Source organism: Lissotriton vulgaris, chromosome 11, assembly GCF_964263255.1.
Source record: "Lissotriton vulgaris chromosome 11, aLisVul1.2, whole genome shotgun sequence".
Taxonomy (NCBI): domain Eukaryota; kingdom Metazoa; phylum Chordata; class Amphibia; order Caudata; family Salamandridae; genus Lissotriton; species Lissotriton vulgaris.
In genome coordinates, this window is record NC_141699.1 from 499,617,378 (window position 1) to 499,631,358 (window position 13,981).

General features: G+C 44.0%; 1 protein-coding gene across 1 annotated transcript in view; it reads right to left on the reverse strand.

The window, feature by feature from the left end:
* IDO2 (indoleamine 2,3-dioxygenase 2) overlaps positions 1 to 9,566 on the reverse strand; it is a 298,339-nt gene extending 288,773 nt beyond the window's left edge. The window contains exon 1 of the mRNA XM_086943565.1: positions 9,270 to 9,566. Within this exon, the coding sequence (XP_086799691.1) occupies positions 9,270 to 9,368 (99 nt within the window). The 5' untranslated portion in view covers positions 9,369 to 9,566. The remainder of the gene's footprint in view (positions 1 to 9,269) is intronic.
* Between the last annotated feature and the right edge of the window lie 4,415 nt (positions 9,567 to 13,981).

Sequence of the window (13,981 nt, forward strand, 5' to 3'; positions counted from 1 at the left end):
GGCATTCCAGTTTGGACCCAGCCATAAGCAAATCAGTCTTGACCCTGCGCTCAATTTATTTTTTTTTTTTTTTTTAGAGTTTTCTATAGCGCGAACTTGAACCGATTAGGTTATCAGAGCGCTTTACATAGCACCAGTTCCGTTACATGTTATCACAGCAGTTTACATAGAATCAGTTACGTTACACATTTCAGGAACTTGAACCGATTAGGTTATCAAAGCGCTTTACATAGCACCAGTTCCGTTACATGTTATCAAAGCACTTTACATAGAATCAGTTACGTTACACATTTCAGGAGCACGTTTCTTTTTGTTCTAGTGAGTAGGGTTATCTCTTCACACGGGGGAAGGGATACACCTGGCTATATTCCAACAGTCACACAGGCGACTAGTCGTTACAGCTATAACTCTAAACACAGGGAGGGGATACACATGGATACAATCCAGAAGTCCAGGAGAGAAGGTGGGAGCCCAGGTGGGAGATGAAGCAAAGGGAAGAAACATTTGAGGATCATCCACGGGAAAAAGGGTTAAGGATGAGGGAGTGGGAGGAGGGCTAGAGTCCAGAGAAACTGTCCGACAACAGCAGCAGGGTGTCGGTCAGGACAGAACAAAAGACAAGAAGTCCAGGAGAGAAGGTGGAAGCCCAGGTGGGAGATGAAGTTGGAGGCCAGCCGCAGGTGCGTCGCCATCTTGGAGAGCCTGCGGTCATCCGGCTCGGTGGGCGTGAGAGTGCGCAAGGTGGTGGAGGTGTTGGTGCGGTCACGCGTTGGCCATGGGGCGCTGCCCAGGCATGTTAAGAGCAGGCCCCGCGTGGCGGCTATCTTCGCTCTGCGGTCGCTGGCGGACGCCATCTTAGGTCCAGGCGAGTTGCAAGGAGGGTGGTGCGAGGGGGAGCCGCCGCAGCACTAGGGGCCAGTTGTGCACCCCCTGCTCAGATATGTTAGCGGGAGGTTCCGCTAGGAATCAGCGAGCAGCCAGCGACCCTACCTCCCGGGTTGTTGTTGTCGGGTGGGCACCTCACAATAAGGCACTGCAAATGTCCGGTAGATCGTAGAGGTAGATGCAGGCGAGGGTCACTGCCAGGGATCCTTGAAGAGGGCTCACCCCCGCAGGTATGAGACACAGAGAGAGCTTGCGGGGTCGCCTATGGGAGAGGCAGTAAGCGCTGGGGCCAGATGGTCAAGTAGAGGCGCCGACCGATAGTTGCAAGTCACACCCGGCTGCCATGTTAAGGTCAGGCAGGCGTGGGAAGGCAGATTGTAACCGGGGCCGCCCCCGGTGTCTTGCCACTACAGAGGCCCCCGGAGACTATCCTCAACTAGAGGCAGCCCCTGCGTCCCTCAGATTTCGCCCGTCAAGCGTACCTCCCACAGAGAGTTGAGGTCATCGGCGCTCTCATCATGGCTCCGGCCGCCATTTTGCCCGCGGCCGTCCTCTCCTCGCGTCTCCTCACAGATCCAGCCGCTACAGCGGCACCAGGGGCGATCGGAGCAGCCCCGCAGGTGCCCTGCACCTTCCGCTTCCTATGGGTGCCGAAAACAGCCCACGGGCCACTGGGGAACCGCCAAACCAAGCTCCCGAGCAGCGCCGGAGCCGGGAGCCGAGATGGAACTGTCAGGCCAGGTCCTTCCTGAACTGGAAACAAGCATCCTAGGACCGGTTTCCGGCTTTCAGCCCTCATCAGCCAGGATAGCTTGACTCCAGTGGCATAGAGCGCACGGGACCCACGAATGGACAGACCCCTCCCACTCGGGTGACAAATGCAAAAAAAGCAATTGATGGACAGCATGCTTAACAATGTCATTCAAAATGAAAATTCAACATTTTTCAACCTTCACATGGCTGCCATGTGCATGCAATGAAAACAAAAGTCATTAAACATCTTCACTGATTTTGGTATTCTACTGTTGATGTTAATTAGATAACAAGCCTTTTAGTTGTGCCATACCATCATAAAATCTTTGTTCAGTGTAACAAACCAACAATAAAGAACAGCACACAATACAATAGCAATATATGAATAAAACACAATTACATAAAAACAGCATAAAATACAGAACGAAAACAGGGCTAAAAAACATGATATCATCTGCATTCACAAGGTTGCAAACCAGGCCTCCACTGTGTAGACGCCAAGGCTACCCGTAGAAAGCTTGAAGCAGTAAGTAAAACATATTAGTTGAGAAGCAATTGTAAGTACATAAGAGTAGAGTGTACTTAGTTAAAGTTCAGAGACCTCAGCAGTGGTAGCGGGAACTTCTTTCTGTGCCAACTGTAGTATTTACAAAACATGACTCAGTGCAAGGTGTCCTGCAAAGACCTGATGTCGCAGCCTCGAGATAACCTATCACCAGTGTGCACACAGTCTACGGGAGAGGCCAGTAAATGGTGAATTTGTTTAAACCGAAACCTGGCCAGAAGAAATCAGTCATGCCGACTGGTAGCCTGCACAAAGTACTTCTCCATTGCCTGAACAGATTTTAAATGCATATGGTACCTCACTAGAGGTTTCAACATTTCTATCCCCTCTCTATTTGACATTGTCCACTCAGAGAACAGTGACTTTCCTTAGATGATGGACACTCATCCATAATGTCGGCAACATTCAACACCATCTCTCATGTGGTCCTATTTAAAAGACTGAGAGAGATTGGTGTTAGGGGAACTGTTTTGGAATGGTTGAAGAATTTTCTGAGTGTGGTCACACCAGTGCAGTGCATGTAGAGCAATGTCTCATGAACCATAGTCTTGGATCAGAAGTGCCACAGGGATCGGTATTAAGCCCCACTCTTTTTAACATTTATGTGGCACCACTCGTACAAGTGTTAAAATCCTATGGGTTTGATGTCATCTCCCACGCAGATGACAATCAGTGAGTCATCACTATGGGGCCCAATCTAGAATCCGCCACGGTAAGGTTCTGAGACTGTATAAATGATATCGCCATATGGATGCAGCAAAACTGTCTGCAGCTTAATACAAGCAAGACAGAGATTGCTTTATTTGGTAAAGCCCACTCAGTATGGTCTGATGACTGGTGGCCGAGTCCCAACTCCTAAGGGTTTGGTCAGAAACCTGGGCATCATGGTGGCACAGGCTTCAGAATAATTCACCCGCTTAGGAAACTATTTGTGTGGCTACCACCTCAATCAAGAACATTTCTAGTCCAAGCTTCGATAATCATTTGCCTTGACTATGGAAATGCATTAATGGACTCTATGAATGAAAGACTGTTTGTTGAACTTCAGGTGGTTTAGAGGCCCTGTCAGGGTGAATGTTGCACTTGATAAGAAAAAAACATTCCCTGTAAATCATGTTGTTGCAGAGAATAAAGGGTCAAATAGGCATCTGCTCTCCTTAGGGCTATAAGCGCCGTCTTAATATAGGCAATCCATGGAATTCTAGATGCACCCCACAGTGCCAAACAGTCAGTTTCTATTTAACTTGAGATCCTGTTTGGTCCAGATTTTTACCCAACAAAGTAGAGGGCTGAGGCCCACTAGTTCAGCAAGAAATCTTACTCCTAGCTCAGCAAGTACAGACCAGGCCTGTGTACATTGCGGTACATGCACCAATTGCCTGAGAAATTTACTTTCTACTGTTTGGATATAGTCAGTCTTCACATAATCCCAAACCTCACTACAATAGCAGACCTGCGAAACATACTTAGCTGCATACATTTTATGCAAAACATGCGAGGACCAAGATCCCAGCCCTTGAGTGAAGCAGACCAGGGATCCAGTCAATTTAATAAGCTCTTTTCGTCTCCAGCAGGGAATGCCAGTTATTCTTAGTAAAATAAAATACCCTACATAACGGAAAGGTGGTACTTGCCCACAGTATGCTGGCCCACCTTAAAGGTTTTGGAGCTACTGAACCATGGACCTACAACTCTAACATAAGATTCTTTTCTGGCCAGGTCAAGGCTATCAATAAAAGCAGCAAATTCAGCAAGGAGAATCTCCAACCCCCTAGACATTGCCTTTAGGACCACGTCATTGGAACACAACAACATTGAGAGCAACTGGCCCCCCTTGGGGCAATCACCCTGAGACGCAAGAAGGGCCTCCTCAAACCTATTAACATATAGGCTGAACAAAAATGGTGCAAGGATGCTCATCTGCCTCACCTCCCTCCCAGTGGGAAAAGACCTGATGGTAACAGCATAGGGCAAGAAATGTACTGAAGATGAAGTGTAGGTAGGTCTTCCAACAGTCACTATATTGGGCTCCACTCCTAACTCGAGCACCAGGGCTGTTAGTTTAGCTCAGTTGACCCTGTGGGACATGGACGTAAGATCCATAAATGCCAGATGTATGCTCTCTGGCTACGCAACTGTGTACTTATTTATGATTAAATAAAAGTTCAAGCGTGTGTCGGTGGTTGACTCCCCAGGCCTGAAACCATACTGGATGTCCTTCAGAATATCGTTAACATCCATCCATGCTATCAGTCTTTTATGTACAACCCTCCCAAGGACCTTAACTACCGCATTGATTAGGTAGATAGGGAGACGGTATTGGGGATTGTCCTTATCCCCCTTCTTAAACACAGGTACTATCACTGCAGAAATGGCACCCCATGACATGGGGCGCATTCAATACCTGGGTCCGGAGTGGGCCCTATAGCTCCACGTCCAGACACAGCAGGTCTAGAATATTTTCATCAGCTTCAGGGGCTTTAATACCAGTTAAATTGATCATACCTAATGTTGCCTTTTCCAGAGCAAAGACCATGCCGGCATGCCCCATCTCTTTTACTATCACCCTCTCCTCCTTTGCTATCTGCCAAAATTGTAAACCCCTATGAAGTGGTCTACCCTCAGTTGCTCAGATATGTGGTACAAGTAGTTGGATATGACCCATTTGCAAAAAGGGATTGTTCACTGCCTTGCAGAAAACCGGGGAATCTAGTTTCACTGGCTTAGATTAACTCATCCCAGACTAAGGCCTGAAAAATAGACCTGCATTTACTTACTGCCTGCTTGTAGGCTTGCCTACTGGGCATCACCCAGCTCCTGTCTCTAGGGACCTGTTTCAAAGCTATCTTCAATTGCCACAAGCACTTGGAGCATTCCCTGTCAACCATTTTTGGTCTTGCCTAATTGCATGAATTAGGGGAGTAGTCAATAGATTATTTGCCTTATACAAAGTCTTGCAAAATATCCATATCAGGCGGCTGAATCTAAACAAATGACCATCTCTTCAGATACCTGGGAGAAAAGAGATGCCTTAAAAAGAGACAGGTCAACCTGAGACCAATTTATTTGCCTGCCTTGACACACAGGATAGAGTTCTCTAATGTGTCCCTCGCCGGGGCCCGTACTGTCCCTGTGACCCTCAAGTTACAAGACCAGGGGATTATGGTTACTAAAGGGGCTAGTAACAAGGTCAAAATTGTCAATATACAAAACTAAGGGGACTGAAATAAAGTAAAACATCTATAAAGGAAGTTCAGCCCCTCCCCTTGAATGTAGGAACACCACTAGGATTAGATGAAATAATCAACTTTTCCAAGGCAAACAACAAGTAATAAGAGGCTAAGATCCCATCCAGCTTCTGACATTTGATAAAGAACACATGGCGTCTTGTCATCTAGCTGCAATGAACAATCAAAGAGATGACAATTAAAATCCCCCCGCTAACACAGTCACCCCCTGACCAAACCAACCACCCTGCTCTCCCAGGGCATTCAGGGTCCCCTTAAGCTTTGAAGATTTGGGCCCCCTTCTAAAAGTTGTATCACACAGTTATTTTTCTTATTATCTGTGAAAGATCTAAATCACAACCTAATAAAAAACTCAAACTTCAGGTTTCTACAATTTTACAATGTTGATTAAGCACTTTATAGCATCTACTTTGACATGCATTAGCAAAGCTAATAGGCCTCGCATATGGGCGAGCTATTGGCTTTGCCAATTGGATGAGGGTGGGGAATGGAAGGATAAAACAGGATGATGGGTGGGGGTGGAGAACAGAAGGGTGGGTTTTAGCTAAGAGTGTGGTTAAAAAGAAATGTGAAGCAGCCAGAGCTGGTCAAGACATAGCTCTTTTAGATCCTTCTGTTGGTTAGGGGGAATCAAAAGCATGGAGTTCGGGCCAGTAGGAGGGGAATAAGAAACACTGACAGGGGTGAGAGTTGAAGAAGCAACACAGTGATGAGAACGAAAGAAGCAAAAACGAAGGAGGCTGGAAGAGGAAGAAGTAAGAAAATAAAAAAATAGTACCTCACCACAACACCAACAGAGGAATGTCCTTAAACCATATGAAGAAATCAGTAGTTGGCTCATGCTCTAGCCGAAAAAAGCACAAATGAAGGCAGCTAGCACAAATGAGAGTGACAATGAAGGTAATGAACGCTAAGCAATGGGGGGACTCCAAGACCCTTGTTCAATATACACAAGTGAGACCTAAATAGGAGACGTCTAAGGGGGCAACCAATTTGTTTAAATTTAAAATAATGTTCTAAAAGATTAAACACACTCAGAAGAACAAGATTTGTCACTGAAGAGAAAGCAAATTCATTTAGGTGGGTGTGTAAAATATGCACAGGCTTTGTGCAGTCACTCAGAATGAAGGTAGCCAATGGAGGAAGCAGGCTGACCCACTACCCCATGCAGCATGCAGTAGTGGGCAGAAGCAAAATGTGGCTGACAACTTAACTGGCCAATGATGAAGACCAGTAACCAAAAGCCCCTCTATGTATGCAGAAAAACAATATTCAATTAAATCAGCTAAGGCTGCATTAAATGCTAGACCAAAAGATTAGTGTTATTACATCTCCATTACCCCATGTCTTTATCAGTACTGCAGTCACTCACTATAGAGAAAGCCAAGCTAACAGTCGCAGCCTGTCATTAGGTGTAGCAGGTGCTGGCCCCATCTCTTTTTCAAGCATGATGAATGTATGATGGGAAGAGCAAATGTCATCCTGACAGACACTCATAATTTTCAGGTCAGGTAGCCATGTGCTTTAAATGTGCAAATGCTCAAGTGTCTGGTAGCTTGTCCCACGCTTTGCTGGGCGGAAGATTTCACAGCCCTGTCGTCATGACTTCATCAGCCAAGCAAAGTCGTTTGGGAGATTTCCCCTCATGACAAGAGGGGTAGCACTGACAGAATCAGACCTGTTTGCTTCAGTTTTAAGCCCTGAAAGCCCCAGGGCTGTCTAGCTACCAGTGACGCCTCGTCAAAGAGTGGGATCCTGGAACTGACAGTTTGGGACACTGCCACAATTTGGTGACACGGTGGCTGGGTATATAAAAGCTTTTTTTCCTGCCCACCCACTCTTTTATTTCTGGGTTTGAGTGTTCCTGCTGGTTTTGCTTTTTCATGTGCTAGTTTTCATTGGAACAGGTGCAAGGGATGGGGCATATGTATATGTTGTTGCATTAAAGCAGGTGCGGAGGCGATGGGCTAAAAAGTTGGCACGGGTTAGCAAATGTTGTTGTTGACTGCAGAGCTATCCAGGTTGAAAGGGAACGCGTAGACAAGCTCACTCTAGGAGGAAGCAAGAAGTTAAATGTTCATTAGGAAGTTAAGTTAGTTAAAGGTTAATAGAGGCAGTAAACCTGGCTGCGAAGCTAAAGACCTCAAGTGCAGTAGATCAGCACAGGAGAAAGTGCAGACTTGCAGATTTAAGGTTTTTGGTTAGTGGGTCATTTAGGGGTGGGAGGCAGGTTAACATAGGTGTGCATTTGTGTACAGTGAGGTTTTAGTTTTGTAAGGCGAAAGACCTAGGGTTGTTTATGTAATGTGCACCTGTTTCAGTAAAGGAGCCTTTGTTACACAATCTGTTGTCAGTGAAAGATAATGTGCCTCCTGTGCCCCAAAAGCAAAATCACTGTAAGAAAAGGTTTCTGGCCTAGGGATGTCTAGACCATTAGAGCTAGTGCACCTGATGCATGGTTTACTGGTTACCATGCATACTACCCCGCCCCATGTCCTCGTGCCCTTCAAATGCCTCTATATTCTTGCTCTCTAATCAACCGGCAGGCAGTACTATCATTAGACGCTACTTTTGTGACTTGACAGAAAAGGAGGACATCCACCCCTCACCCGCCCTTTCCTAACTCAAATGATTACGAGGAAATTCAATGGCACAAAGAGACAGACAGAGACACACAGTCTGAACTGCTCCATACCGGCAGACATGGCGCCGGCATATTAGGTATGAGGAAATCATGCTTACCTTTCCCACACTGTTTTAATTTGTTTTTTCATTTGGTGCTAGAATTCCACTCAAATTCAGGGCTTACTATTTCGCTAAACAGACGTTGCGTAAAATCTCTGTTTTTTTATTGCACTGCTCCAGCCCTGTTATGCCTACTTTGAATTGCATGTTTAAAAGGTGATTGACGTTGCATAGCACAGTGGCAATTTGCCCCTAAGAAACTGATTCTGATATGGGTTTAATATATCACATTGCGAGACTGTTTTGGACTAGTAAATGTGTTTATTGGAAGTCATTGCACATCCTGTAACGCCATTGTGACAGACTAAGAGATTTCCCTCTTTTGCAGGAGCACAACATTTGTTTTCTTTCACTTAAGACAGAAAGACCCCTTTTTAAAATTGTGTCAGTGAGTAGTATTATTTGGACATGTCTGACTGCTCCCTTTTGTTGCTCTCCTAAAGCTTTTGTTGACAACTTCCTGCGGTATACCACGGAATTGAAAATGGAATATGAGCCATGCCTGTCAACATACCATATTCTTGCTAAAAGATTTCAACGTTATTCTGCAGCAAATTTGCCCATTCACAGAACTGCCAACTTTGTTTTTCAATAAACATCAAAATTAAGGAGGCGTAATAGTCCTTCATCTTAATAAACGATTGGGAGTATGCTCAATTTTCCTTTTAGACAGAAATTTTTTTGAACTGAGATCTTAATCTATCATTAAAACAAATCGTATAAAAATGAATCACCCAACATACCTTTAAAAAGAGAGGGGTACACGATCTGCAAACAATTTAGCGCGGTTAGAAAAATATTCACAACATAGCACCTTTTAGGTAATCAGACATGCATTACAACATATCACCATGGACTCCATGTCTAATGCTGGGCTTTCCTTCTATAAACCTTTCTTTGCTGATCGATTACGTCATTTTAAGTAACAAATTCTACAACTTCCAGAAAGCACCAGATTGTGAAATGGAACCTAAAGCCTGGAATATGGCGACTCCTATATAGAGACATCTGCTCCCCTGCAGTGTAGATAGACTGCATTACTTTCTATACATGGAAAAAGACAACGTTCTTACCAGGGGATTTTCTACAAGGAATCCATACTCTTCAGAAATATGAAACCTGCTTAGCTTAAAAGGCAAGAGGTTTTTCGAATCAAATGTGTGGTTTTCCATTGTTAGGGTAAAGGTGTCCGTCGCCAGATGAAATTCGCGCAAATTTCTTCAATTGGTATTAATCCGAATTCTCCTTGAGCTCATAAAAGCCCGCTCATCGGCAGAATGGGCTGCAAATGTATGCTGCAAAAACACTTTAGTACCTTTCAGTTCCAAAGTACAGCAGTTTAGAGCTTTCTACCGTTACACAGACTCGGTCAGATTAAAATAGGTGACCCTGTGTTGATTCAGCAAAGTAGGTGTTGCCTAACCTTGCCCTGGGGGCTTCCTGCTAGCATCCAATGACATGTAAGTAAATAGAGTGAAGGACTTGAATATAGATCCAGTGCAACAAAGTTAACGCCCAAACAGACATGTCTGCTATAGGTTTAAACACCAGCTCATATTTGAATTATTGAATTATCACTGAGTTTGCACACTGATGGCATCCATTCATTGTACAATTACACCGTCTCTTGAAAAAGAAAGTTGCAGCACATGGCTCCGAGCTATATGAATTTATAACAGGGTGTAGCTTGCTACAACTCAGACATGATCGCTAACAGGTTTTTGAAAGATAAGCAAAATGGATCGAATTCAATTACAAAATAGATTTGAATGTATGTCAAGGAGGGGAACTGTGGTCGAATTCTCCAACGCATTTTGTGCAAATACAATAGGATGTCTGGATGTACGCTTGTAAAACACAAACAAAATGTAGCCTTTTAGGAGTAGATTCGCAATATCAGCCCATAGTCACATTATATTACTAGAGGGTATGTGAAATTTGTGTAATTTACATAATTATGGCAAAATTACCGGAAATCTCATGTAATTACACAAAATGCGTCCTTGCCTAATTTTTTGGTGCAACAACACATTTAAACAAAAGCACCTCGAACAATTGCTGCTCGTGTTCTGTTGTTCCCATACATTTGCAGCAAATTTCAAAGTTGTACTGGAAAGTGCGCATTCACAGTTAATTTCGGAACTCAAATGCCGTGTAATTACTCAAAGTGGCGCAATGCCGTAATTCACAAAATTACATCTGAAGTATGATGTGAACTTCCTTGCAGCACACAGTATGCCAGCGCAAGCACCACTTCTTGGAAGATATGGTGCAGATCTGCTCTCCAGAGGTGATGTAACACCGCAACTTTGCGCTCAGCATCCCACTTGTCCCATGAAGTATGTTGTGGAACTGCGTATGTCACAAGTTGAAGTAATAAGTTGTTTTTTTGTCTGTCATTTTTAGTGTCTTGGAATAAGATGCTGCAACACCGATAGGATAAGTGAATTTTTGATATTCACACTTTGTTATACATATCATAAAGATGCACTCACTCCCCCATTTATTTAGCACCATATATGTGTCTTTTATGTAGGGCATAGTATTTCTGAAGGAATATTTTAGGCAGGATTTAGACAGTTTTTAGGCACTCAGTAGAGATGACGTCTTGGTGGATGACTACTGCCAAGGCTCTACCTCGAGTTAAGGCAGGCAACTCTGAGACAGGATCAGATCAGATACTGAGAGAAGTATCTGAGGGACAAGAAATTGGAGCTGGAATCTGGAATACATTTTTCAGTAGGCCACTTTCATCGAATGACTTGTGTTCCAGTGATTCTGAGGAACATGCTCATAGGATTTGTAATGTCTCTTTGTAAGCATAATCTGTCCTGCCAAGAGGCAGTAAAAGTATAGCATTCCAAAACAGTTCCCCCAACACCAATCTCTCTCAGTCTTTTAATTAGGACCACATGAGAGATGGTGTTGAATGTTGCCGACATTATGGATGTGTGTCCATCATCTAAGGAAAGTCACTGTTCTGTGAGTGGGCAATGTCAAATAGAGAGGGGGTAGAAATGTTGAAACCTCTAGTGAGGTACCATATGCATTTAAAATCTGTTCAGGCAATGGAGCAGCACTTTGTGCAAGCTACCAGTCGGCATGACTGATTTCTCTTCGCCAGGTTTCGGTTTAAACAAATTCCCCATTTTCTGGCCTCTCCCGTTGGCTGTTTGCACAAGGGTGATAGGTTAACCAAAGGCTGCGACATCAGGTCTGCGCAGGACACCTTACACTGAGTCATGTTTTGTAATTACTACAGTTGGCACAGAAACAAGTTCCCGCTACCACGGCTGAGGTCTCTGAACTTTAACCAAGTACACTCTACTCTTATGTACTTACAATTGCTTTGCAACGAATATGTTGTACTTATTGCTTCAAGCTTTCTATGAGTTGCCTTGGCGTCTGCACTGTGGAGGCCTGGTTGGCAAACTTGTCTATGCAGATGATATCATGTTTTTTAGCCCTGTGTTTGTTCTGTATTTTATGTTGTTTTTTTTTAATTGTGTCTTATTCATATATTGCAATTGTATTGTGTGCTGTTCTTTATTGTTGGTTTGTTCGACTGAATAAAGATTTTATGATTGTATGGCACAACTAAAAGGTTTGTTATCTAATTAACATCAAAAATAGAATACAGAAAATCAGTAAAGATTTTTAATGACATTTGTTTTCATTGCATGCATATGGCAGCCATGTGAAGGTAGCAAAATGTTGAATTTTCATTTTTGTATGACATTGTTCTGCATGCTGTCCATCAATTGTTCTTTTTACATTTGTCACCCCGAGTGGGACAGGTATGCTCAGACGTGAGTCCTGTGCACTCCATGCCACTGGAATCAAGCTATCCTGGCTGAAGATGGCTGATAGCCAGAAACCGGTCCTAGGATGCTTGATTCCGATCGAGGGAAGACATGGCTTGGCAGTTCAGGCTGGACTGTTCACATGAGGCACAGGGTCAAGACTAATTTGCATATGGTCATGTCTGAACTGGGATGGTGTGGTGAGCACAATAACGATGGATTAAACCCAGATCTGTGACTGGGGATGAATGTTTGCCATTGTGCAACATTCCATCCATCAATTGTTGTTTTAGTAAAAGTATAGCAAACACAAGAAAATGATGGACGGAGGGCTGAAACTTTTCAGACACTCACCCCAAGTCACAGGTCTGGGTTGAATCCATCATAGTTCTTTAGCTCACTTCACCACCCCAGTTAAGACCCAGCCATATGCAAATCAGTTTTGACCCAGTGCCTTATGGGAACAGTCCAGGTTGAACTGCCAAGCCATGTCTTCACTGTACCAGAGAATAGCATTCTGGGACACGTTTTGGAGTAACACCCCTCATCTGCCAGGCTAGCTTGAATCCAGTGGCAAAATGAGCAAGGGATCCACATCTAGGCATACCCTGCCAACTTAGGGAGAACAAAGCAAACACAATGAGATGATGGACGGAGAGCGGAAACTTTTCAGACACTCACCTCCAGTCACAGATCTGGGTTGAAACAACCATTGTTCTTTGGCTCACTTCGCCACCCAAGTTCAGACCATCCATATGCAAATTAGTCTTGGCCCTGTGCCTAATAGGGACAGTTGAGCCCAAACTGCCAAGCCAGGTCTTCACTGGACCAGAAACAAGCATTCTGGGACTGATTTCAGGGTAAAACCCCTCATTAGCCAGGCTAGTTTGAATCCAGTGGCAAAATGAGCAAGGGGCCCACGTTTTAGAGCAGCACCAAATTCCCCTGTTCACTGCAGATGCTGGATGTAAAGTTGATATTGCAAATTGTTTGCATATTAACTGCGTCCATCTCTTTTTGGATGTTGACTTCCTTGAGGAAATTGTGCACCACACAAGATGTTGACTTCCTCGAACAAATTGTGCACCAAACAAATGTGCATGCCAAAGATTTTCTGAGAGAGCGTGAGGCACTCTTAGGTTTCATTCTAGGGCACAACAGTGGACTCACACTTCACTAGGGGAGTTGGAGAAATCAAAATTAGGGATAGTGCATAAATCAAGTGATCAGTCCTACTGGTCTACTGGCATGGTACAGTTTTGTACCACTCATGAAGAGAGATCGTTTTTTGCTATTGCAGTGTATGCTCAATTTCAATGATAATTCTGTTGCATTGCGGTGGGACGATCCAGACCATGACAGGTTGTTCAAAATTCAGCCTGTTGTGAAACATATGTTTGAGAGGTTTTTAGGGATTTATACTCCTGGAAAAAATATAGCTATTGATGAGGCAATATATACCGAGCTTGTTGTGTCCTTCTACACAAGGAATCACAACAAAGAATGTACGGGAGCTTGTCCAACCACTCTGTAATTAAAGGTTATAACCTATATGTGGACAACTTCTTTACAGGAGGTTGAGCTGTTCAAAGAGATGTACAAAGCTGGCACTGTGGCATGCAGTGCAGTTTGATGTGCTTTAAAGGATTACTGCATGGGCTTGTTTGTAAGAAGTTCCAAAAATCCCAGAGCACTGCATTGCACTCCAACAATCTGCTTGCAGTCAAATTCTCTGATAGGCAGGATGTGTATGTGCTCACTCTAATCCATGATAGTACTTTCCTGTCACTATTTGGGGTCAGAAAGTTCACAAACCCACCTTTATACTTGATTACAACAAGTACATGGGCAGAGTGGATCAGAATGACCGGGTACTTCAGCCATACAAAGCAAGTTGTAAAGTTCACACATGGTGTAAAAAGCTGAACGTCCAACTGGCAACACACAATACTGCATGATTGGCAGCTTGCCAAATGCATTCT